The sequence below is a fragment of the Lissotriton vulgaris genome, chromosome 3_1, assembly GCF_964263255.1.
Source record: "Lissotriton vulgaris chromosome 3_1, aLisVul1.2, whole genome shotgun sequence".
In the NCBI taxonomy this organism is placed as follows: domain Eukaryota; kingdom Metazoa; phylum Chordata; class Amphibia; order Caudata; family Salamandridae; genus Lissotriton; species Lissotriton vulgaris.
The window spans coordinates 2,086,307,052-2,086,331,186 of NC_141689.1; the positions used below are offsets into that span (position 1 = coordinate 2,086,307,052).

The 24,135-nt window shown below is 43.1% G+C and overlaps 1 protein-coding gene across 1 annotated transcript in view; it reads left to right on the forward strand.

Moving 5' to 3' along the window:
* LOC147728838 (uncharacterized) overlaps positions 1–24,135 on the forward strand; it is a 1,063,528-nt gene that overhangs the window by 708,301 nt on the left and 331,092 nt on the right. Inside the window, exon 12 of the mRNA XM_086963349.1 lies at positions 15,955–16,037. Coding sequence (XP_086819475.1) covers positions 15,955–16,037 — 83 coding nt within the window. The remainder of the gene's footprint in view (positions 1–15,954; positions 16,038–24,135) is intronic.

Genomic DNA, 24,135 nt, shown 5'->3' on the forward strand with positions numbered 1-24,135 from the left:
GACAGAAACACTGGAGCTGGATTCTCGGCGAGGAGGATGGCAGCATCTGGACAGTGCGTCAGTTGGGGACTTGACTACCTTCCGAACTTGCAGTGGCGATCCGCGTCGTGCAAGTAGGCAGTCAAACCGTGGTTTGCCATGGCAAGTGAAGGTATATTTATACCTTGAAGGTGTTTAGGAATACTATGTATTGACGTAAAAGTCGGGCATAAGAACGTCATGAATGAACCCCTAAGGAATGGATGTTCATGCATAATAAATGAGTTATTGGAGAAATCAATATCCAAGTAAGGGGAAGTCCTAAAGGCTTAAGAGTCTGATTTTCCAAGAACTCGTTGTGACGTAGATGAACAGATGTAGGTAGCCATGCCTGTATTTGGCATGGAGAATGCTTAAATAAGGGGTGGATTTCTATGCATAAATAAGGGCAATATGAATTGTACCTATATCAGGGCATACATCTGGAAATCTATATACAGAATCTAAATCGTCACACAACAAGCCAACCAATGGTGAGCAACTAGCAGGCTCAAAGTCCACTCTGATGTTAGTATTGCACACAGTGTACACAGTAGGTCTTCAGTTGCAGACAGCTGAAAGCTGTGTAGAGGCGAGGCCTAATAATGTAAAATGTACGAAACATAGTCATGTTCTGACCTCTCCCTAAATACGTGAAATGGAATTGTATTTTTTCAGTAAGGTAAGAAACTCTTGCTAATCCAAGCATCTCTACATTAAACATAGGAAAACCTGTAAACGTAGCAATCTACGACTTACATTTCCCATATTTCTACAGAACCTCACTTGAATCACAAGCAGTCAACACCTTTGCTTTTTTAACAGTGACATTGTTTTTTTTTACAAAAATTTGACATTGATTAAGCGACTGAAGTTTTTTAAATCTTATTGTGAGAACTATTATTTAGGTTTTTCTTCCTTTTGAAAACTGCCTTGAATCTCTCCCACAATAGCGTCACTAGGAAGTGCAGAGGTCTACTAAATATTTACAGGACAAAACCGGAGCCTCAAATCACAATGATCCAAATGAACATATGGTCATTTTGGAACCAATTCACTAAGAAATTTGAGTACATGTATTAGTATAACTATTATTAGCAGGAAAAAGTAATTTACTACAGGACTACTTCACATACACATATATGTCTTTGTGAATGCGCTCCATAGCTTGGAATATGATAGCGCATAAAAAATTGTTTTCCTACGTGCCAAAATAGTAAGCATTTAAAAATGAAACTACCACAACTTAACATTTATTTAGGCCACCTTAAAGAGTATGAGACTAGTTCAAAAAGGCATCTTTGAGTAACTGGAGTAACACTGCAGGAGCACTACCTCATATAATCAGAAATGCCTTAGTGAATTGGCCACTAATGGCTTAATTACAACTAGGGCGGTCCTATGGACTGCCGTAGCTGCAGTGGTGGTGCGGGGATCACCACACTTGCGATCTGACTGCCCTATTACAAGTTTTGTTGTTGGACGACCAAGAGACTGCTGCAACCCCTGGGGATCTGTGATCCCTCGGTGGCATTGCAATGGTATGAGACCGCAATATGCTGGCGGTACTGCTGCAGCACCACCAAGAATATTAAGAGTTTCCTCATTGCCCTCTTTTTCATGGTGGTGAGCCCACCATGAAAAGGGTGGCGGTGAGGAAACTAAGGGGAGCCCAAAGGGCCCCCTGTTGCCTCTGGGCCAGGGGATGCATGCAGGAGGGCACATGTTGTGCCCTCCTGTATGCATGCAACCCGAGTTTCTACATGGTATGGACTTCACAATATGGTGCAGTCCATGTCGTGCAGGAATGTGCTTTGGCGGTCCCAAGGCGGTGCCATTCTAGGGCTCACATATTAGCCTTAGAATGGCACTGCCATGGGATCACAAGAGCACCACCCGACAGACCAGGAATGTACTCCTAATCTGGTGGGTGATGTGCAGACGAGTTTAGTGGTCTCCCAGCGAGGCGCAGTTGTGGTGGCCCGCTGGGAGACTGCCAAACGCGTAATCAGGCCTTATGTGTTTTTTTCCGTTTTTTTCTGTTTTCCTCTTGTTGGCCATTATTGTCTCACTTTGAATATATCTCCTTTCCTGTTGTACTCAGCACACAATATTGGCTCAACTTTAAAATGGGTGACTCAGCGTGTCACTATAGAGCATAGACTGCTTTAGATTTCTACTGCTTCCAATTAAGAAGGAGAAACCCTTTTATGAAAAGGGAAGGGGTTATAAGTAGTCAAAAAAAATACAAGTTCCCTTTTCTTATAGTTTAGAAGAAAAGACTTACGTCTCTGGGGGGTTGCAGAAAGGGGCTTAGGGTGAGCCAATCAGCGTAACAAAGTTGTGAAGGAATCAACAAATTTACAATCAATTCGATATGCATCAATGACTATCGTTTTGCCACTCTGAAGTTAATAAGGATGTAACCACTCTAATGTGAATTGAGTAAAACAAGGATTTTTTATTTTTATATTATTCTCTGTTCATACCATCATACAGCACAAATCCATACATTTATTCATAAAAAACATGTTAAAAACAATTGATAAAGCATTTTATATCACAACATCAAAAAAAACAATTAAAATATTATTTTCAATTTGGTGTGCATTGAAAATAATATTTTAATTGTTTTTTTGATGTTGTGATATAAAATGCTTTATCAATTGTTTTTAACATGTTTTTTATGAATAAATGTATGGATTTGTGCTGTATGATGGTATGAACAGAGAATAATATAAAAATAAAAAATCCTTGTTTTACTCAATTCACATTAGAGTGGTTACATCCTTATTAACTTCAGAGTGGCAAAACGATAGTCATTGATGCATATCGAATTGATTGTAAATTTGTTGATTCTTTCACAACTTTGTTACGCTGATTGGCTCACCCTAAGCCCCTTTCTGCAACCCCCCAGAGACGTAAGTCTTTTCTTCTAAACTATAAGAAAAGGGAACTTGTATTTTTTTTGACTACTTAGATTTCTACTGACCATTGTTTTTTTCTACAATATGTATCCACTTTGTAAAGAAACATGCACATTTCAAGGCACTCTTCTTTTTGTTTTCCTATTGATTATCTTTGCTTTTTGATTTATTCCCCTTACCGTTAACATTTTATGCTCATTATTTGCCTTAGGTCAAGGTTTTCCTCATTTATATTTTGGCTTATTTCAATGACAAATGGTGGAGATTTATATTTATTTCTTCAAACATTATATTTATTTCTCCAAATAAAACTACAATCATTTACTTTGTAGAGTTTTGGGAATTTTTTCCAATTCATTTATTTATATGCACAGTTACATTTCGATCTGAAATGTTTTACAGGATAGTGAGAATGGGACATAGATTGGTGGGAGTCATTAACATAGTTTTAAGGCTTTGCAGTTAAAGTGTAGAATTTAACGCTGTTTCTCTATGGAAACCCAGTAAAGGCAATTGCGAGGATCTACTAATACAATGACTTATTCTGATTGGTTAAAAGGGTGGCTAATCGGACTGTGGTTACTTTTCGCCATGTTAAATGACCACTTTTTCAACCAATGAGAATAGGTCCCTATTTTTGCGCTAATTTAGTGATAATAGCCAGTTGGAATCTATGTGGATTGCCCATGGATCGAATATCATTGACTTGCAATTGGAGCAGTAATTTTGCAGTGGAGGATCCACCAAACGTTTGTTGTTCTTTTTTTATTTCATAGCAGGAGGAAGCAGATATATCAACAAAGATAGATTTATTTCCACTTAGAACAAAATGGAAAAAAACAGTCCGACTTAGGGACAATGAAGGTACCCTGGAGTTATTTTGAAGAAAGAACATCACTTTGCGCTAGAAGTGTTCGTTTGACCAAAAGAGGGCTGGGTCCTTCTAACTAGGGAGGGTTAGACCCACAGCAGTGACAATGAAAGGTGTACCCTCATCATAAACTCTTAAGGTATCTTAGAGAAGAGAATACAGGAAACCAAAATTGCTTTACCACAAACATTACTATATCAATGTTTATCAACCTTCATACATTTCTTGCTCATTTACTAGTGGAGCATTTGAGAAGATAAACAGAAATACAATTCATATGGTAATCAAATGCTTAGCAAAAGTAAAAAATCATCATCAGTGATGAAAGAGTCAAGTGGTCATATACCTAAGGACTTTGAAATTAACACCAGTCCATACATATTAATGACTAATAATGAATACAACAAAGGACCCATCTCTGGAAAAATACTTTTCACATTGAATTATTCAACCATCAGGACAGGCACTCCCTGCCAAACAATACAACAAGATATCCATGTGCATGCAAACCTCACAGAGTTCTAAAGACAAGTGGCACAAATAGAGACCTTAACATGTGATCTGTGGCAATCCTTTAAAAAGGACAGAATTCCATCAATCACCGTAGTGACATGCTTCATCATCTGGGATCTCCTCTTGGTTACAAACCTAGTGCAGCCAAGGGCTACAACCCCCTCACTGAGAAGGAGATGCTCAGGCATGTTTTCAAATGGATAAGATGTTAGTAGGATTTACTAAGATCCATCAGAAGTAAAGGACTTACATTTGTAAGAGTGATGGATGCAGTGCATAAATGTGAACTGTGTAGGCAGATCAAAATTGGTTATCAAAAGAAGATTTTTTTTTATTCATTATCTCTTGATCCCCAAATTAAAAACAGTGCAGATACAGTTTTGAAATAATTACTGCATGAGTCCAGAAACAAGGTCTACATGTTTCGGCCATTATGATTATGTATAATCGTTGCCTTCCTCAGGACCTAGATGTAATGATGTTACTGCATGTGTACATGTGAAACCAAAAAGTTATAATAGGTTGGAATAAATACAACCATCAAACCTGTAATCTAGGTTCCCTGTGAATTACAGTGTGATGATAATACCCATAATGCATGAGAAAAAAGTCTCACTTCACCTGGCTGCAGTTCAGGAAATGAGGACCCCCTCTTACCCTTGGTACATCGTGCTTCAACTGAGCCGCTCCCTTGCAAACATCATATCCAATGGCTCTTCCACATGTACCACATGAACAAGGACATTGTCAATAAAGTCATAGAGTTAATATATCAAATAGCAACAGGTCAAGGTCAGCTTGCCTTGCAACCCCCTCCATTATATGGGCCTTTCCAACTGTCCCCTGCCAGCACACAGTACCGCACAAAGTAGTGGCAGAGTCTCATTCTGTGCTAGGCTCTGACCACTCGCACTGAAACCTGCTCCAGCATATAAGTCCCGCTATACCCCATTCCCCCACACACAGCATAACCCAACCTCACAGCATACAGAACAGATGAGCAGAGTCTCCCAGCTAAAGGATGTACGGCTTTACAACGCGTGCTATTACACCGCGTGCCGTTACAACGCGTTTTTTTCAACGCAAGTCGTTACCACGACTTGCGTTGGAGGGGGTGCGGACTTAGGAATTTTTGTATTTACTATTCCAACACCAGCCTACGTACAGTAGGGAAGGTGTTGGATAGTAAATTAAAACATTCCTTGTCCTGCAGCGCCCTCCAGCGCAAGTCAGAGTTACGACTTGCGTTTTAAAAAACGCGTTGTAACGGCATGCGGTGTAACAGCCGTGTCTTAAAGGCTGTTCCCCCAGCTAAACAACTCTGAGAAGTCACTAACCAACTGCAGATTAGCCACGCTTATATCTATATATAAGGAGTAGAGTCTACACAAAGCAACAACTCAATATGTGACACCTAAAATTAGTCACCCCTAAAATACTTAAAGCCGGCATAACAAATACACACACAGCAATCACTTAGCCACAGTGAGACTCTCAGTACAGGTATGTACAAGTAATTGGAAACATTTTAAAATGTTTGCAAAAATGTTTCTAAGCAAAAAACTTTGAGAGACTTTGAGGAAACAAACACGGCCCAAGCCTACAGATTTCTGCTCAGGTGTTGCTCAGATAAGTGCTGAGCTCTACACTCACCATCACCTTTTCTAATTCAGATTAAAGTCAGGGCCCTCTCTAAATAGAGACGCAGTGAAGCTATCTAAAAAAGATCATGTAATTACAAATTTGTCAGGTATAACAATAATGAAAGAATGTCAAATGTCAACATTATTGTAGGATGATCCAAGCCTATCCACCGAATGCTCAAAGAGGACTCTTCCAAAGTAGCCAGTGGCTGAAGAGCGCTGACCAAAAAAAACATTTCTGTTAGTTATGATTGTATATATCTGTGTGATGGGAGAAGTGTGCTGTAAGGGGTGTTTGTTGATGACCACAGGTCTTGTAACACCATTAGGGCCGCTGTTGGGACTCCTTAGTACTGGTGGCTGGGGACTTCAACTGCTCGTTTGAACCTTTGGCAGAGGATGATATTCTGGGAATATACGAGGATGACGCTCACTGGGGCGTTCCGTCTCTCTCTCTTAAGCCTGTGAGGAGATGGTCTCCTGTAGTCACTCAGTTGAATGCTCTACTGATTGAATCAGGTTTAAGAGCTGCCAATGGCCGTACTATCTCCGATGCTCAGGGAGCAAACACTTTTAATGGAGTATCGTGTGAGAGTAGGATTGACTACATAATGGTAGACAGGAGGGCCTGGAAGTCAGTGGTGGATATGGTCATCATACCTTTGGTGGAGAGTGATCACAACCCCCTGTCCCTTATATTGTTAGATCCATGGTATAAAAGGGAGCGTATATCATCAAATAGAGGAGGTCTAATAACCAAGCAAATATTACCATCAAACTGAAATAGGTTCCTTAAGTGGCCTAGATTCTGCCTTGATGAACCTAGACTGATCGCACTGGATGGTATTCTTGATGAGCAGACACTAAGCCTATCCGCAGCATGTAATGAGGTGGCTGGGCCACCAGAGGTTGAAACCATCTACACTGCCACTATGGATAAGACTGGCAAGTTGTTTACGGTCCCAGCCAAAAAGAGTCTGGCAACTACCAAACCAGCTTATAATTGGTTTTATAACAACTGTAGAAGGAGGAAAAATAATCTAATTATTGCCGTTAAATCTTCTAATCCAATATTCGTCAGGTTGGCCAGGATGCACTATAGACAGGCTATAATAGCCGCCAAAAAGACTTGGGAAGAATTCATTGGGAAAACCTCAGAGATGCAAGCCAAACTAAGAATGGTTATTTATTCTGGTCATTAGTTAGAAAATCAACCGGCTGCAACTAGAACCAAAATGCCAAATCACATTACAGATAGATTGAACATTTTGCTAAACTCTATGGTGGGAATGAACGGCCAGGAGCCCCAGGGCATTTGAGCGGTGCTCTGGAGGATGGTTCCCGGTGGCTCGTACCAATTAGAGTTGATAAAAAAGAGGTCCTTACGGCTATAGCTAAAATAGTACTTGCTAAGGCCCCCGTACAGGACGGTGTGCCAGGTGATCTTTTTAAAGCCAATTCTGACGGTTGGGCAACTTATTTCACCACTCTGATAAATGCACTGCTAGCAGGTTCTCCTGTCCCTAACTCATGGAAGGCGGCTGAGGTGATTGCTATCTACAAGAAGGGCCCTAGGGAGGATCCTGCCAACTATTGCCCAATTAGTCTTATAGACGTTGGGCAGAAATTGGTTGGCAGGGTTCTCCTGGAGAGGATCCTCTTGTGGGTAGAGGAGAATAACATCATCTCTCCTTTTCAGGCAGGCTTTAGGACATGCACGGGTACTATTGACCAGGTATTTAGGTTGTTACTTCTTCATTGGAAGGTGGTGACCATTGGCAAAGGTGGTCTTTATTTGGCATTCATTGACTTAAAGACCGCCTTTGACCTGGTTCCCAGAGACCGCCTGTGGTTAATCCTGGAGGAGATGTGGATCCCTGCACCAATTCTGAATCTTTTGGCCCGCATGCATGACGGGACTTATGCTTGTATTAGATGGGGGTCTCAAGGCCAAAAAACTGACCGAATACCCGTGAACTGAGGGGTACGCCAGGGTTGCGTGCTAGCCCCAACACTTTTTTCGCTATTTGTCAATGGTGTGGTCTCTTTTTTGCTTGCAGCAAATGCAGATGCTCCGGTTTTGGTGGGTGATATAGTGCCCACCCTGCTTTTTGCAGACGACACGTTGTTGGTCTCAAAAACCCCTGTGGGCCTGCAAAAGTTGTTGAACCGCTTCTGCTTGTTTTGTAAGCTTAGGGGCCTTGTTATAAATACACTGAAAACCAAGCTCCTTTACTTTAACCCAAGTAAGTCTTCCAGATCTACCATCACTCTTGATGGAGCACCTCTGGAGAGTGTAAAAGAATTTGACTACCTGGGGATTAGAATTACACAAAACCTGAAGTGGCAGCCACACATGGACAAAATGGTTTTAAATCATTAAAGGGTGGTTGGTGCTCTAGGGTGTGAACATTGTATGTCTAGCTCTAAGCCCATTGCCCCTGCCCTGGACATCTACGCTGCTAAAGCTGTGGGCATCGCACTTTACGGTGCAGAGTTGTGGGGTTTCGATTGCACCAATAGCCTGACCACATCTGAGAACAAATTCCTTAGGGAGCTGATATCCCTCCCAAGCGGCACCCCCATGAAAGCACTTCTGAGCGGTCTGGGTCGTCACTCCATCCAGGACCTAGCCAGACTACAGCCTCTTTTATATTGGGCTAGGTTATGGCGGACCCCGGAGCTCTCAAAGTATTTAGATGGTTTGAAAGAAGTCATGAGCCTCAACGGCGCCCATAAAATTAATTGGATCCGCAACTTAAAGAGGCTTCTGCACGAAACTGGCTTGCCAATTGATTGGGAGCTTGGAGTTCCTTTATCTAAGGCCGAAATTAAATGAGTTTACTGGAACTGGGTTGTAGAGCAAGATCTAAGAAACCCAGCCCTAGGACGGCTGAATGAGGAGTTCAAACAGCACAAACCAAAACCCCGCTTGGAGCCTTACTTGGATTTCATTAAGAAACCAAGAGACAGATCCCCGTTTATTCAGTTCAGGTTGGGAAATCTCCCACTCCATGAGTACACTTGCAAATGGAAGCCCCCACATCAAACCTCACCGGACTGCCCAATTTGTAAAGGTGTCACGGAAAGTATCGCCCACTTTTTCTTTGCTTGTCCGGCCTATGTAAAACCCAGACACAAATGGCTAAGACCCGCATGCCTATTGCTCGGGACTAGGGACCATTCCTCTGCACTTAGGATACTCAAGACTGATATTAGTACAAGCCTAGTGTGTGGGGTCGCCAAATTCCTGAGCTGGGCTTGGCTGATTAGATTAAAGGCTATGAGATGACCCTATTTTTAGCTGATTTTTTAATATTCACAAAGTTGCTAATGTTTAATATGCCTTTTAAACTATTTATTGTAATATGAATGTTTTTATTGTAAACCCAGGTTGTAAATTGTAACCTTTATGAATTGTGGCTTTTATATTTTGTAAGTGCTTTTATGATATTTTGTATATCGAAATAAAGCTTTGAATGAATGAATGAAAAAAACATTTCTGTTAGTTATGTGTGTATATATCTGTGTGATGGGAGAAGTGTGCTGTAAGGGGTGTTTGTTGATGACCACAGGTCTTGTAACACCATTAAGGCCGCTGTTGGGAGACCTAAAAAGGGCTCTCGTTTCACAGTAAATTTGATATTTATATTGAAGTGTAACAAAGCATCCTCTTTAAATACTTACACTTTCTAGAAGGGTCCATTGATACAGTCTACTGAGGGTTAAAGTCTCCTCAAATCCCTTTTCAGGGTAACTGGAGAAATGATTACTCTTATATTAAATGTATTCTACAACCCCTTTTTACTTTTCCGTTTCCCACTGTCTGTATTGGGCTCTTATAAGCTGAAGGTCGTGAATCACAGCTTGGAAAGATATCATTGGCGTTATTTCTATAATGATCATGGAGCAGCAGCAGGGTAATGAATTTGTTATTAGGCATCCCTATCCTCTTTTCTAAAACAGCCTATAATTTTATAACACAGAGTTAACAATAACCATGTTTTCAAATACACATACAACTCAGACATTTGCCTTGCAATAAAGAAACACAGTTATCTTCTGATAAAGAAATAATAGTATATTTGCCCATTTTGGCCATGCTCTCTATTCACCACTTTTCATTGTCACATTAAATATTTAGTCAGCCACAGGTTCAATCTTACTGTATTAATGATCTCAGACTGTAGCTGAGCTTGCGTTCCTTACAAATTAGCGAGAAATAATTGTTTGAAATTGTTTTATTTATACCCGAGTGCAGACTTACCATTTCATATTCAACTAAAAAGATGTATGTGTGAATTTGCATTGCATAAAACAATCGTTATTTTTTTAAATAATTGCTGCAGAAATAGCCCAACCTTTAAAATGAGTTGAATGGCAGTGCTTCAATGAGATAATTTGTTTACATGTGAATGTTAGAGAACCAAGTTAAAGCAAATGTCTTCAACATTGCTGAGAACCATGAACACCTGACTGGATTGAGTCGCAGCACCCACCAGCAAATGGTCTGTTTTAATGGCCAATTTGACTTGGATGGAATCTCCCGGCAATGCTATTGTTTTCTGCTGTCCCTAAGCTATTTGATATACAAATATGATGTTGCTGATTTTTGTATTATTGGCGCACTAAGTGCAATGATCATGACCTCGCCCTTGATGTGGTAGATACACTTACAAATGTTCAACACGTGTTACATATAATGTTACCATTAAGCTATGCAGGGAAGATTATGAGTGGAGTTATATTTAGTGCTTTGAGTGTTGTTATCTCATTCTGCTGTGTTGTTACTTGTTGGCATAAATATTTTGAGGTCACTAGCATTGCCTTTGGTGTGTCAGTAATGGTTTGCATTGCTGTTGTGTGAGTTATGGGTTACATTCCTAACCATGACTTGTGAATTTCACTGGGTTTTGGGTTGTAGTTGGCAAAAGTAACTCCACTCTAACTATCTTTTTTCAGTGATTTTTATTTTCAATTATACACCACATTCAATATTTCCCTTGCTTCTGATCCCCCTCCGCATGCCAGTCCCTGCGTCCACCCACCACATGTAGCAAACCCTTGATGTGCTGGGCCTTTAGATATAAGCCACTGGTGACATTCTGTGTGTGATTAGTGTATTTTCCTCCAAATATACTGTGGCCTTACTGGAACGTTAAGTATGAGAATTTGGAGGTTATCCAATTTCACCATGTTTTAGAATTCAGAGCACATGCACTGCAACTGGACAGCAGTATCCTAGTGTGCGCAGTTCAAAATCCAGCAGCATTAGTCCTCAAAACATGGCGGTGACCACTCAAAAAGAGGCACTTTCCCACAGCGCTTAGTACCTCATCGTTTTTATACCAATATGTAATAACACCTATAAGCAACATCGTTGAATAACAAATCATACTCAAACCAATAAATAAAACAGGGGACTTGTCTGCCGTCGGACAGGAGCTCTGCAAAGAAACTCCGGAGCTCGGGATCACAATACTGTGAAAATCCCTTATCATCATCACTCAAACTAAAATCACTTCTATTACACTGAGAAGCCAACTGATTTCGTCGGAGCCCCAAAAACAACCACGAAGGAAGAACAGAATTGCCTGGTAGCTGCTGGTCGCTGGTTGTTCAATCCTCTGCCGACTCATGGACAGGTTCTGAGAGACCTCCTATGACTTTCTGGGGCTGGGGATTGTCCGTGAACCGGGACTGGGGCGGAGGGTCTACGCTGCTACCCATTTTGAAGCCTAGTCCTTGGTCGTTGTTGGGAATCCGCTGCATCAATGGCGACACTGACTCCAGCCGGTAGTGAGACTTCTCTCCCCTCCGTCCGTACCGTACCTGCTCACTGACGGCCGATTGAAATAGACAGTCCTCGCCGATTTCCAGGCGGCAGAGGATCCGGAGGTGAGCGCCCTGCGTCGCGACTTACTGGACCTGTGTGTCCTCCCCTGCCTCCGTGTTCCTGGGGAGCAGTGAGTCGAGAAGCCTGGGCATTGGATTGATTTGCCCCCCCTCCTTTGTTGGGCCCAGGAGGGTCAGGTTGACACGAGAGGCTGCCATCCTGGGTCTTCTCGTGGCGCCGGTTGCTGGTGACCCCGCAGTAGGGGATTTAGTTGAGGCAGGCGCTTCTGGAGGAAATTGCTGATGCTAGAGAGCGGAGCAGCTGATCCTTCCACTGCTCCCACTCTTAACCATGGCCACTGGTCTGACTCTGTAAGTCGGTCAGGATAAATGGCTGTTGACCGACGTCCTGATGGTGGCGATCCGAGGGTGAGCCCCCTTCATCGCGGCTCACAGGGCTCTTGCGTCCTCCCCTGTTTCCGTGTTTCCTGAGGGACATCGAGTCGGGGAGCCTTGGCGCTGAATTGGCGAGATCCCCCCCCCACTCCTTGGCTACGGAGGGCCGCTGTCCTGGGCGCCTGAGAGGGTTTTCCTGTGGCGCCAGTTTTGGTTTCTGGTATCGATGCGGTGGGGGAATTGAGGCCAGACGCACACTTGTTTACTGTTTCCTTCGATGCATGAGAGCGGAGCAGGCTGGCTGATCTTACCGGCACTTTTGCTCTCGACCGGAGCCTCCAGTTCGATTGGACCAAGGTAAAGTGGGATGCTCTCGACCTTGCTCTACCCAAGATGGCCCAATGGTGAACATTGCCCTGGTCGCTCGTAGTTACGCCCTGCTTAAACTAATGCCCAGGTGAACTGCATGGATAATCTCTCTTACTATTGCCGGCAGCGCAGGGACACTAAAGCGGTATTGAGGCGGTTGACCCCCTGAGCACCGAGCGCCTGTTTGTTTTTAGGTAACAGAGGTGCTTGGCGCTTGTCTGTTTCTCGGGGGCACCTCCTCTATTAACCCCTTGCGTGCTTGTGATGGAACCGTTTCGTCACAAGCCTCGGGTGGGCTGTGCTGGTGATGGAACGGTTCCGTTACAGCCCGCTCGCCGCGCCTGCAGGGCGCAAATTCCGCGCCTGCGCTGAGCGTTCTATTAGGTGGGCGGGCCGTGACGGAACCGTTCTGTCACAAATACAGCCCACCCGAGGCTCGTGACGGAGCGGTTCCGTCACGAGCACGGGAGAGCCACGCGGCCCCTCCGTCCCCCTTAGCACTGCGGCGGAATAGCCGCCGTAGCTAAGGGGTTAATACCTGTGCTATGCCTGTCGCGGGGAAGGGGTCATTGATGGTGAGACCCAGAAGCCAGAATCTGATTCATTTGAATAGAAACTTGCATGTTTCTGACACAACTGCAATATGTACTATCCCCACCGGATGTAATCCTTCTTTTTGTGATATTTTCTTTCACTTTGGCTGAGCCATGGGAGGGAGATAGAGCTCACCCGGACATCCATTTTGTTCTATTCTGTCCACTGTGGGTCAAGCCGAGTCTCCATTTTGTCCCCCTGATGTCCCTCTGATGTTGTTGTTGTCGCTCCACGTGGCTTAAAAATAAAAATAGGACTCTCCTCGCTGCTCTACTCTGGTGGCCATCTTACAATGACATTCTCCCCTCCCTACTTTTAACTGTCTCTTTGAGTCTTTTAACTAGCCAGTACCTTTATCTTTGAGTCATGGTTATTGTATTCACCCTCAGCATCCCCCTAGTCAGCCCTTCCTCACTACTAGTCCCAACTTGACTGGTACACACTTCCAACACTGACTAAATTAACCACGCTTCAAGATAGACCACTAGTTACTGTCCTAATATTACGCCTTATGCACCACAATTTACCAACCTTACCCCTACTGAAACACCTTATAGTTACTTTCTTCAATGTACTTTAAATTAATTTTAACAGCCCCTGATTTAAGCATTGTAGCATAGCTGAGGTGTTTTATTTCACCCCTTCTTGTACCTGAAATTACCCCTATTTCTTTTGCTTATATATATGTGCATTTTCTGTGTGACTCATGTTATTTCATTCTATTTTATATTTTATTGTGTGATTTATTCTACTCGCCCCCCATTTCTTTGGCACATATTTTTTTCTATATGACTCATAATATTTTATTTTCCTTTTATTGTGTGATTTAGTCTACTCGATTACTCTTTATGATTACTTTGCTTTTCTTTATCATGCGCTTTTGATTGTTCTACCTCAAATATTATGACGTAACTGTTATGTGTAACCTCAACTCTAAACCCCCTTTCTTTAGTCCGCTTTTTATATTCCTGTTTTTACTGTGTAAGTAGTTTATTTTATTTGTTCCTAACTCTCGTTTACTATTACCTCACTGTCCTGTGTGACCTTTTTTATCTACACTCTTAATTTATCTATTCACCATATCCCCTTGATTCTCGTATATTCTATTTGCCCTGATTTATTCTCCCTACCATTGACCTCATTGACCTCTAATCCCACTCATGTGCTCCTACCCTTCACCCCACCTCGCGCCTCCCTATATCCCTCTCGCTCCTCCTTCTCCCACCCTTCACTCCAACCCAACTGACTCATCATGCCTCCCCTCACACTTACTCTCACGATTTTAGAATTACCTATCTCCAAACTTGGCCCTAACTTGTGGGCCATCCTTTACCCCCCATCTCTGCAAACACAGTAAGAAAATTTTTAAACACAAACTTCCATCAAGAAACTCTATTTGCCGACAACTACAATAGCCTTACCCCCTCCATAATTACCAACTACATCTTCTTCACCAAACGCCCATCAAAATGGAAAAGCCTATTTCTCCGAAACCCCCCTATCACTAATTCCCGCAAAATCCCTTATGGTCTGAAACTCTCCACCACTCCCTCCTCCTCTTTTCCTGGTGAAATAGACATCTCTATATTCAAATCTGGAAATATACTCCTTCAAGCATCTGAAAAACACCTCAACATTTTCAAATACAACTTCAGCTCACTATCCCAAATTCTCATTCATACTCTGAACTCTTACCTCCCGCCCCCTCAACACCTAGATACCATACTACCCCCACAATCCCCAGTCCCCTTATTTCCTCTTCCTGATTCACTTAGCAATACGTTGAGAAGAGTGATTGTCCAAGAGCACACAATTTGTCCAAGTGGGAAGCCAGTGCAAAAATTTAATTATATTAACAAGACATTATTATCATTTTATTTTTATGCGGTTATCTGAGCTAGGTCGGGGCGGGGCTGAGCTCACCAGAGCATAGTGAGGAGTGGTTTGCACTCCCTAGGTGCGCATGACTCTTGGGCCGGCCAAACAGTCATATGCACTTATCATGTTCTCCACCTGGCTGTGTTGCACAGCTTATTGGAGAACATGCCCAGGCTTCCAGGCATTGCCTGAGTCGTGATTGGCTGGGAAACTCCGGGAGCCTGAGTGCTTCTGGTGCTGAGAGAAGAGGACGGCGGATAGACCTGCAGCAGCAGCGAGGAAGGTAAGTTTATTTTACTTCTGTTTTTCACCCCCATTCCGAGGCATCTGCCACTGCACTTCCTATGATGTCATTTTCCGTGATTGCACGCTGTATACAAATTAGGGGGGCCTCACACATTTCCTTTCTGGCCGGGGCCCCAAAAGTCCTGAGGCCAGCGAACCAGCGGACTGTAGTCATGGTGGCAGACATTTTGAGGAATTTCTTCTTCCACAATGAGACGGATTTCCCCTAAACGATTCTCTAAATGAAAGTTAATGCCGAGCATCTCAGGTTTGGCTTCAGTTGTGAAGAGGTGTGCAGAGGGGCTGAAGTTCTGCAGCTGACTGGAGTGTAGATGTGACAGCTTCCACGACACTTATATATGATAAAGGACTATCTCGTGTCTGTAGACAACCTGGTAACATTTTCGTATATTGTCCTTGTATTTTAGGCATCCAGGAGCAATGCTGCTGAAGAGTACATAGGCATCATTGTGAATTATTCAATTTATAATTAACCACAGTAAACTTCACACATCCACTGTCAGTGTATAAGTCTTTGTTGGATTTCTTACGAATGTGCTTATTGATGGTATGCTTGTAAATTAGTGTTTTAATTAACCCAGAGTAACATTCCCTTTTCCTCTAGGGCCTGCTGTGCTTCCACGAGCTGCTCATTCGGCGCTCCCAAAACACTCCTCCTCTCAGGTGTCCAGGAGAACAAGGCCACAGGTAGGAGCGCCAGTTCTACTTTGAACTAAGGTATCTGTCACTAGTATGGGCCTCATTTCAGTCCCTCGGGGATCCTGTGTCAAATCGCTTTTTGAGTTTTGTAGTAATGCAGTCAGTGGAAGGTACATAAAGAGCTTTGGGAAAGTAAGCAGGGAAAACCCCCCCATTCCACCATTTTGGCATATTGGAATGTAGGGGAACATGCTAGATTCACAGGTTACTCTTTTAGCGCATCCCGAGGTGCTAAATTCAAATGATGCGGTCATTCTGCGACCAGTGTCATCAATACTTTTGGGAGCGATGTAATCTCGGAAGATTATGTAGAATAAGAGGGCATAGATTATACTATCGGCCACAAATAGAGGTCAGTGTTTCGTTTGCCCAGCACACATCGATATCCTGCCGCACCCACAGACCTCAAGTGTCCCTTTCATGTATCTATGCCTCACAGACCCCATGAATCTAACCGATTAAAATGCGCCACGTGACACGCTGTGCAGCCCGCAGTCTGCACCATATTAGTAGTTTCTTTCTCTATAAATATTTTTATGTTCTATTAAATGCAGGTGAAGTCTGCTGGACTATTATTCATGCTGTCAGTCTGACTTTTTATTAGTCAATTCAGCTTTTTTCTGCTTTGTTGTTTCATTGCGCATTCTTGAAATAAGATTTAGTTTTTTGATAAAATAGCTGGTATTTACTGCTGTGTGCATTGTTAATCAGAGTCAGTATTCTTAAGGGGATTGGTGCAGTTTCTTTCAAGCCGATGATCTGAATTCGAACTCTTTACTGCTTCATTACTGAAACAAGTGCAGCACACACTACACCGGCGATGCTTATCTACAGCACCTCATTACAGCGCAGCCACAGGACCATGTGCAGTAGGCACATCATTTCACTGTCTTTCAGTTGTGTTGATATCTCGGGCAAATCAAGTCCCGTCCCTCTAATTTTCTCATTTTGCAACATGATTTTTCATGTAATTGACCTCAGGGGGGAGAAATATTCTTTGCTGCTGTGGTTTGTAACTTGCCTATTAAATGTAGCGTTTCTGCTGTCACCTCTGAAGCTTTGAAGTGTGAGATACTCTGGGGGCACAAGTCTTTCTTAAAATGTGTCTATTCCACATGGAAATGGAGAAAACTTCATGTTGGCTTGTGGACATTCTGTCTCTAATTGGAAAAGTGGCAACACCATTAGTTGTGTCATGAGAATAACATTAGTGTAGTGTAACTCGTGCTGGTGTTTATCAAAATTGACGCCTAGCCATGATATGTTGTTTGCCATGTAACTCAATATGTTTTATTTAATTCCAATTACGGGAAAGGACAACTAATGCAAAATATGGATTACGGAAAGCAATGGTTGTAATAGACTAGGGATTACAATGTGTTTTTGGAGCTATAAATCGAATACCCACGAGCGCTATATGCCACTAATAAGACTTATAACTCACTACTGCAAAGTGTTGTCACATAAAAGACTCAGTATGGCTTTTCCTGAAGAAAATAGTTATGTAAAAAGTTCTGCTCGAAGAGATGAATGTATTACACCCAAGGCATTCCTGTATCTGAATCCTCTTCATTTGGCATGCATTGATGTTAGCCATCCTTGGAATATTTAGACCATGCATTGCAGATCTTATGTATTCAGTGATGTATGAAAAACAAGATTACCTGGATGTTGTTTCCTAATCACACTGTTTCAGCAAGCCATGAATGAAAAGTGTGTTACAGTTTCATGGTTTGCCGAAAATCAATGTATTATTTAGAAGGCCTGTTAAGATTGAGAATTTTAGAAAACTTACAATTGGCCTATTTCTCACGAGCTTCAGAGTGCTTGTAAAAGGATAAAATCACCTTTTGATTCATCCTGACTAAGGTAATATCTAGCTCAGTGGGAAAAGTGAAGTTAAGCATTTAATAAATGTTTCTCACATATCCACCACATTCCAAACACAATCACACCTCATGGCACCCTGCACACTATACCAAATCACACATTATTACATAATTGCATACCTCATCATATTTCACACTCCATCATACTCCACTCAACACTCTATTACACACAATATACACAGTGCCACTTCATGACGATTCACACTCCCCATTTTACCATACTCTTCACTTGACCGCAATTTCAAACTTATCTACACTTTACCACACTCCATGACACTCCACACACATCCACAGTCAAATATACTTTAATCTCCACATGCCTATTTACTCCACACTCAGCTTACCTTTTGTAGGAACGTTGTTTGGGAGGCCACAGGGCAGACACGAGACATTAGACCCCAACAATGGTGACTGATATTATTTGCATCCTACTACGGCTTTGGAAACTGGAACCAATTGCAACCCTTTGAACACTTGACCTTCAGGATAGCAAGGGTGTACAGTCCAAGGCTTCCCAGGGAGATACTGTGTGTGGGAGGCAAGAGCTCCCAACTCAACAACCAACCAACATACCAAATAATATAATGTCAAAACCAGTGCTTGTCTTTTTGTAAAAGAAAGTACCTTTTAATCACACAGCAGAATTAAAGATTATGCAATATAATCTACGAATACATGAGCACTAACAATTTGTGAAATTTGGGCAGTGTTTTTGATGCCGTTCTCAACAGGAAACCAAGTGAGAGACTGTGAGACCCAATCATAGCACAGGTTGTTCCTGGCTTTAGTGTTGCAAGCAACACACTTCCTCTAAAGTGTCCTCATGAAGTGACATTTTCTACTCGGACAGTCACTCCTGTACAGGGCCAGGGAGAATCCTTCCCTCTCTCAGCAAGGAAGCCTCTAAGCAATAGGCACATACTCAACTCATCCTTTAGGAAGTAAAGAATTCAGGTGGCTCCCCTCTGGCAGACTGCCTTCCAGGTAGACATTAGCCTTCTTCACACAGTAATCCTTCGAGTACTCTGTGGAGCACTCCGTTCCTTAGTCGAGAAGTACTTGGAAATGGAATAAAGTGGGTGGGCTTAATTCCACGCTTATACAAATTGATCAGATGGGATATGGATTCACTGTGTGTCACTGTGTGTCACTGTGTGTCAACCTTTACAACCGGTTTAGGTAAGCTCTCTGTTCACGTGTCTTCCCTTGGGTGCCTACTAGTCACAGCAAGCAAGAGCACCCCAAAATGGGCACATGGAGATTTTAGTTTTATGCATCTGGCTGTCATCAGTTTTCTTGCAATAATATTCAGGGACAAACAGAATAACAGACTGACTCAAAAACCTCCTCACTGCGAACAACAGAAGCTACAGTCCTACCTCTCACTCCTACTATCAACCTGATGTTATTGCTCAGTGTTCGAAATGGGATCTCTAGTTGGCTGTGGGTTGAGCTCCACCGGCAGAGGTCAGAGTTTTGCCCACTCCACACTTTGCTCGGAGCCCTGCAAAACTCCGGAAGGTGATGAGGAGGGGAGTCTTTTCTGTTGAGCGGCTCGCCAACGTTAAGTTGGCGAGTGCTCGTAAGAAAAAATCACGCACTAGACCTCTCCCAGCAAGATTTCTCAATGTGGGCGGTCGTGGCAGGTTGAGACTGCTCATGTTGAGAAATCTGCCGCTCACATTGAGGAAGCTCCTGCTTGAGCAGAATGTCTACTTGAGCAGCAGAAAGCAGCAGCAACTCTCTGGCACGATGCAAAGTGCTGTTGGTGCTCATTTTACAGTGTGGGACAAGCGCCTGGCACTATAAATTAGTGCAAACAACACAACTAATAGAGTATGCTACTGGCAGATCTACGCAGAGCAGTGGCGGCTGGTGACATTTGAAAGTGGTGGGGGCGTAACATTATTGTTGTACTGCACTACGGGTAGCGAGTATAGCGAGCGAGGTCGAACAACCTACGTGGGGTTTGAGGGCTTCCCCACCAAGAAAAGTTTGAAAAAAAGAGTGGACAAACAGTGCATTTTTAAGCAAATTTGAGGAAGCAGGAAGGTTAATAAAGCAATTAGTGCTGGCTGGGCCTATTAAACAGATCGGTCACTGCACCTCCCCTCCCCTCAATTCACACAGCTTTGCTCTTGTACCTTCACCCAGCTCCACAGAGACCCATGCTCACTACAGGTGTACATACACCTCTCTACTGGGGATTGCCAAGTAGACAAATACACAACTAGCAAGCAGACACATCTCAGTCTTGAAACTGTAAAGCAGACACCCAAACGGATCTTATAATAGGAATTATAATGCAGACAAATAGTCAGACACTCAGCCTCCTCCCCCCTTCCATCTCATATGTTCAAGGTTTTATCTCTGAAACCCCACACTGCATTCTAAAAGCCGGGAGGTAGTTAGGGGTATGAGGCATTAAAATATGATTAAATAAATATAACCATTACTTTTCCATTAACATATTGCACGTTTTATAAAATGGTGCACTGTTAAACATCAATACAGGTACAACCCTTTAAGTCTGCCTATTTCCTGCCCATTCTCTGCTACAGGGTTACACCAAATCACTCCACAAACACTGGCGAATATGAAACATTATGCAATGTGATTGTACCAGGATCACACCTTGCATCAATGGGTACTGAAATGGTGTTGATGTACAAAGAGGAGAAAAGGGAAAGCAAAGCACTGTGTCCCTTACTCCTGTATGCTGCGCGAGCCTCCGTGCTTCTGCTGTGACACAAGCACTGCAATTTTGGAGCAGCTGCAATGCCCACAAATGACTGCTTCTATCTTTTCTCTGTATGTTCCCCCCTTCCCTTCGAGCAGAGCCATCGGCTCAGGGGTTTAGATCCTTTTACCTTATGCACTTTTAGAAGACAGATTATGCTGTCGTGTTTTTTGGGGCATCGCTCAAGGAGCCCTATTAGCATGGTTTGTGCGCACAGGTCTCTGTGGTGGGGGAGAGACGTCCATGTGACACAAAGCACCACAGTGACCACACTTCTACCAAGAGGAGCGGTCTCAGCACCGCTGCCCCATGAACACATTCCTTTGCTCTTACTGTGGCACAAACTTATATAAATTGTACGATCAACCAAAGTATATACATTGTAATTTATCAACGCCTGTGACAACACAAATTATACTGTCCGTCACGGTTCTTGGTGAACATCGTAAAGCATTTGTTGCAGACTGTTGCAGGAACAGATTAATTACTATTTTAAATGTTCCACAAAATTATTGCTATAATGTGCATCGATAACATCAATGTTAAATAAACAAAATTATCAGGAACAGAACCCCAGTTTCAAAACATTTGCTGCAAAAACCATACATCTTCGTTTTTTTCTACGGAGACACGATAAATCTCCCTGAACATGAATCGGCTCTCAATAATAGAAAAGCAAATGGAAAAGTATGAATTTAAATGAAATAGGAACGGGTAATAAAAAAAAATAAACTCACCGTCCGGAGAGACTCTTTCCCGACTCCCGCCTACCTCTTTTCAAGTCCTGCAGCACGTCATCACAGGAAGGCGGTGCAGCAGGCAGACTCCCTCCCCTCCACCACTGCGATTTTGATTGGGGCGGCCGGCTGCCTCAGGCTACGTCATTTTCTCTCTGTATGCTGCTGCAGCAGCATACAGAGAGAAAAGGGAGAGTGAGTGTGTGGTTTTACGCGAGGGCAGGGGGGAGTGGCTTGGGGGAGTGGCTTTCCCACTGTAGTTAATACTGTCTGTTTGGGCGGCCTCATGGTGCCCAAACAATCAGTATTAACAACAGTGGGCTAGCCACTCCCCCAAGCCACTCCCCCCTGCCCTCGAGTAACACACCGCCCACTCTGACTCGGCTCTAAACCAGGAAGGAAGTTCTGCTTTCTCCCGTGCGAGAATGCAGAAACAAATCACAAATGGTAGTTATATTAAAGCAATAACTACCATTTGTTTCTGCCTTCTCGCACGGCGAGAAAACAGGGGGGGGCGGCGCCCAAACGCCCCCATGAAGGAACCGCCACTGACGCAGAGCATGGCAGAGTTTTTCTGGCACTTCACAGAGTTTGGTGGAGGTGAACTCAGCGTACAATGATCAGGCCTAGTTTGCACCCTTTACAAGTAGGAACCCTCACTCTAGTCAGGGTAAAGGAGTCACTGAGCTAAAATAACCCCGCTCACTCCCTTGGTTGCTTGGCAAGATCAGTCAGGCTTACTTCAGAGGCAATGTGTAAAGTATTTGTACATACACACAGTAACACAGTGAAAAGACTACAAAAGGAGTCAACACAAGTTTAGAAAAATAGCCGATATTTATCTGAATAAAACAAGACCAAAAGATAAATATCCAACATAGCCAAGTCAAGATATCACATTTTAAAGATTAGGCCAGTTTATTCCACAGAAAACAAAGGATGCATCTCTTTTAGCACCAAGTACCTTGGATGCATCAAAAATCAAAGATGAAGTAGACGCACAGGAGTAGACGTGCCGGAAAAGCAAAGCGATCCGTCTGTTCCTCAATCCACAGGGAAGATGATGCATTGGTTTCTTACTGCCAGGGTAGGTGATGCATCAGTTCCTTACTGCTAGGCAAGGGAGGTTATGCGTCGGTCTCGTACTGGAAGGGGACGTGCAGTGTTGATCTCCAGACCCGCTACCTCGGTTCCTTACTGCGGTGAGGCGTCGAAGTATCAGGGTCGAAGGATGATGCACTGAAAATCCTGACATGCTGCGCCAATGCATCAGTGGCAAAGCAGGATTTGTATGTTGATTTTCAAGCCGCAAAGCTGGCCCTGCGTCTATTTCACAGTCCCGAACAGGTGCTGCATCGGAGTTGGAACGGATGTCATAGATGTCAGTGACATGGTGCTCAGGACTTATACTGCAGTGATTTTTCTGATGTGTTGCAATGGTGAGCTGGGGTGTATGGAGAAAGCCATGATCGATGCTCTAATCGGGAGGCATTCTTTGGGGCAGGCAGTAGAGAAGCGTTGATCTTTTGTAGCAATAAGTCGAGAGAACAGGCTTTGGAAGTCGATGCTTGGATTTTCTTCTTAGATCACCAGGTTACACTTTCAAGGGTCAACTCAACAAGAGGGGTACTGTTCCTATAGAAAATAAGACTAGGTTATGGACAGGATGCCAGGGGGCATTTCTCAGGATTGGCTTGTGTTGCCCTCACACACTTCTAGGGTGTCATGCTTCATCATTGGACGGGTGCTTTTCATTTGACCGGAGCTGTAATGCCCTACAGGTCCCCCAAAGGAATAAGCCACTTTACAACACATGCACTACATCGCATGCCATTACAACGCGGTTGTTACCATGACCGCATTGTTACATCGCATACCATTGCAATGCAAGTTGTTATAACTGGAGTTGGAATAGTATAATTTACTATTCCAACTCCAGCCTGTACAACAGTAGTGAAGGTGTTGGATTTCCAATCCAACACCTTCTGCCCCCTACAGCAAGTCGATGTAATGACTTGCATTATAATGGTTTGCAATGTAACAACACGGTCGTTGTAACAACCGCCTTGTAATGGCATGCGATGTATCGCATGTGATGCAAATTATGTTTCCCCCAAATGGTCCCTTTGGTGGAGATCTTTTTGTTGTTAATGCTGTCTGATGAATGTGAGGGTGTCCAATAAGTGGGGTGGCAGTGATTGTAAAAAAAAGGTGAATTAAAAATGTCTAAGGAATTTCAAATCACTCTTTAATATAAAGACTCATCTGACAGAACAAAAAACCAGAGATGGTTGAGGATACTATGGGGGTGTGAGTAGCTCAACAGAAGCATGCCTCATGAAAAAAAATGTCCTTGCAAATTAGGGACCCACTTAGGGCATCCTCACAGTCAGAACTACTAAGGAAAGCTTCTGTGTTCCCATTTATGCATCTAAACCTGAATGCTTACTCCCAGTACTCATGCACATAACCTTCCCCCAGTGTTTCGTATCTGCCTACCTGCTGGTATTAGAGACAATACTGGAATTGGAAAGTCGTAACCGGTAGGGTGATATAACCATGGATTATCTAGTCTGTGGATAGTGTGTCAACCACGGTGAAAGGAAATTGGTTTTACTGTGCAACATGATATATTTTGCATCTCTGCGAGCCATTACTTTCTGTCTTTTCATTAGATTGTACACGGAAAACAGACTCGTACTATTGATGTAACACCATGG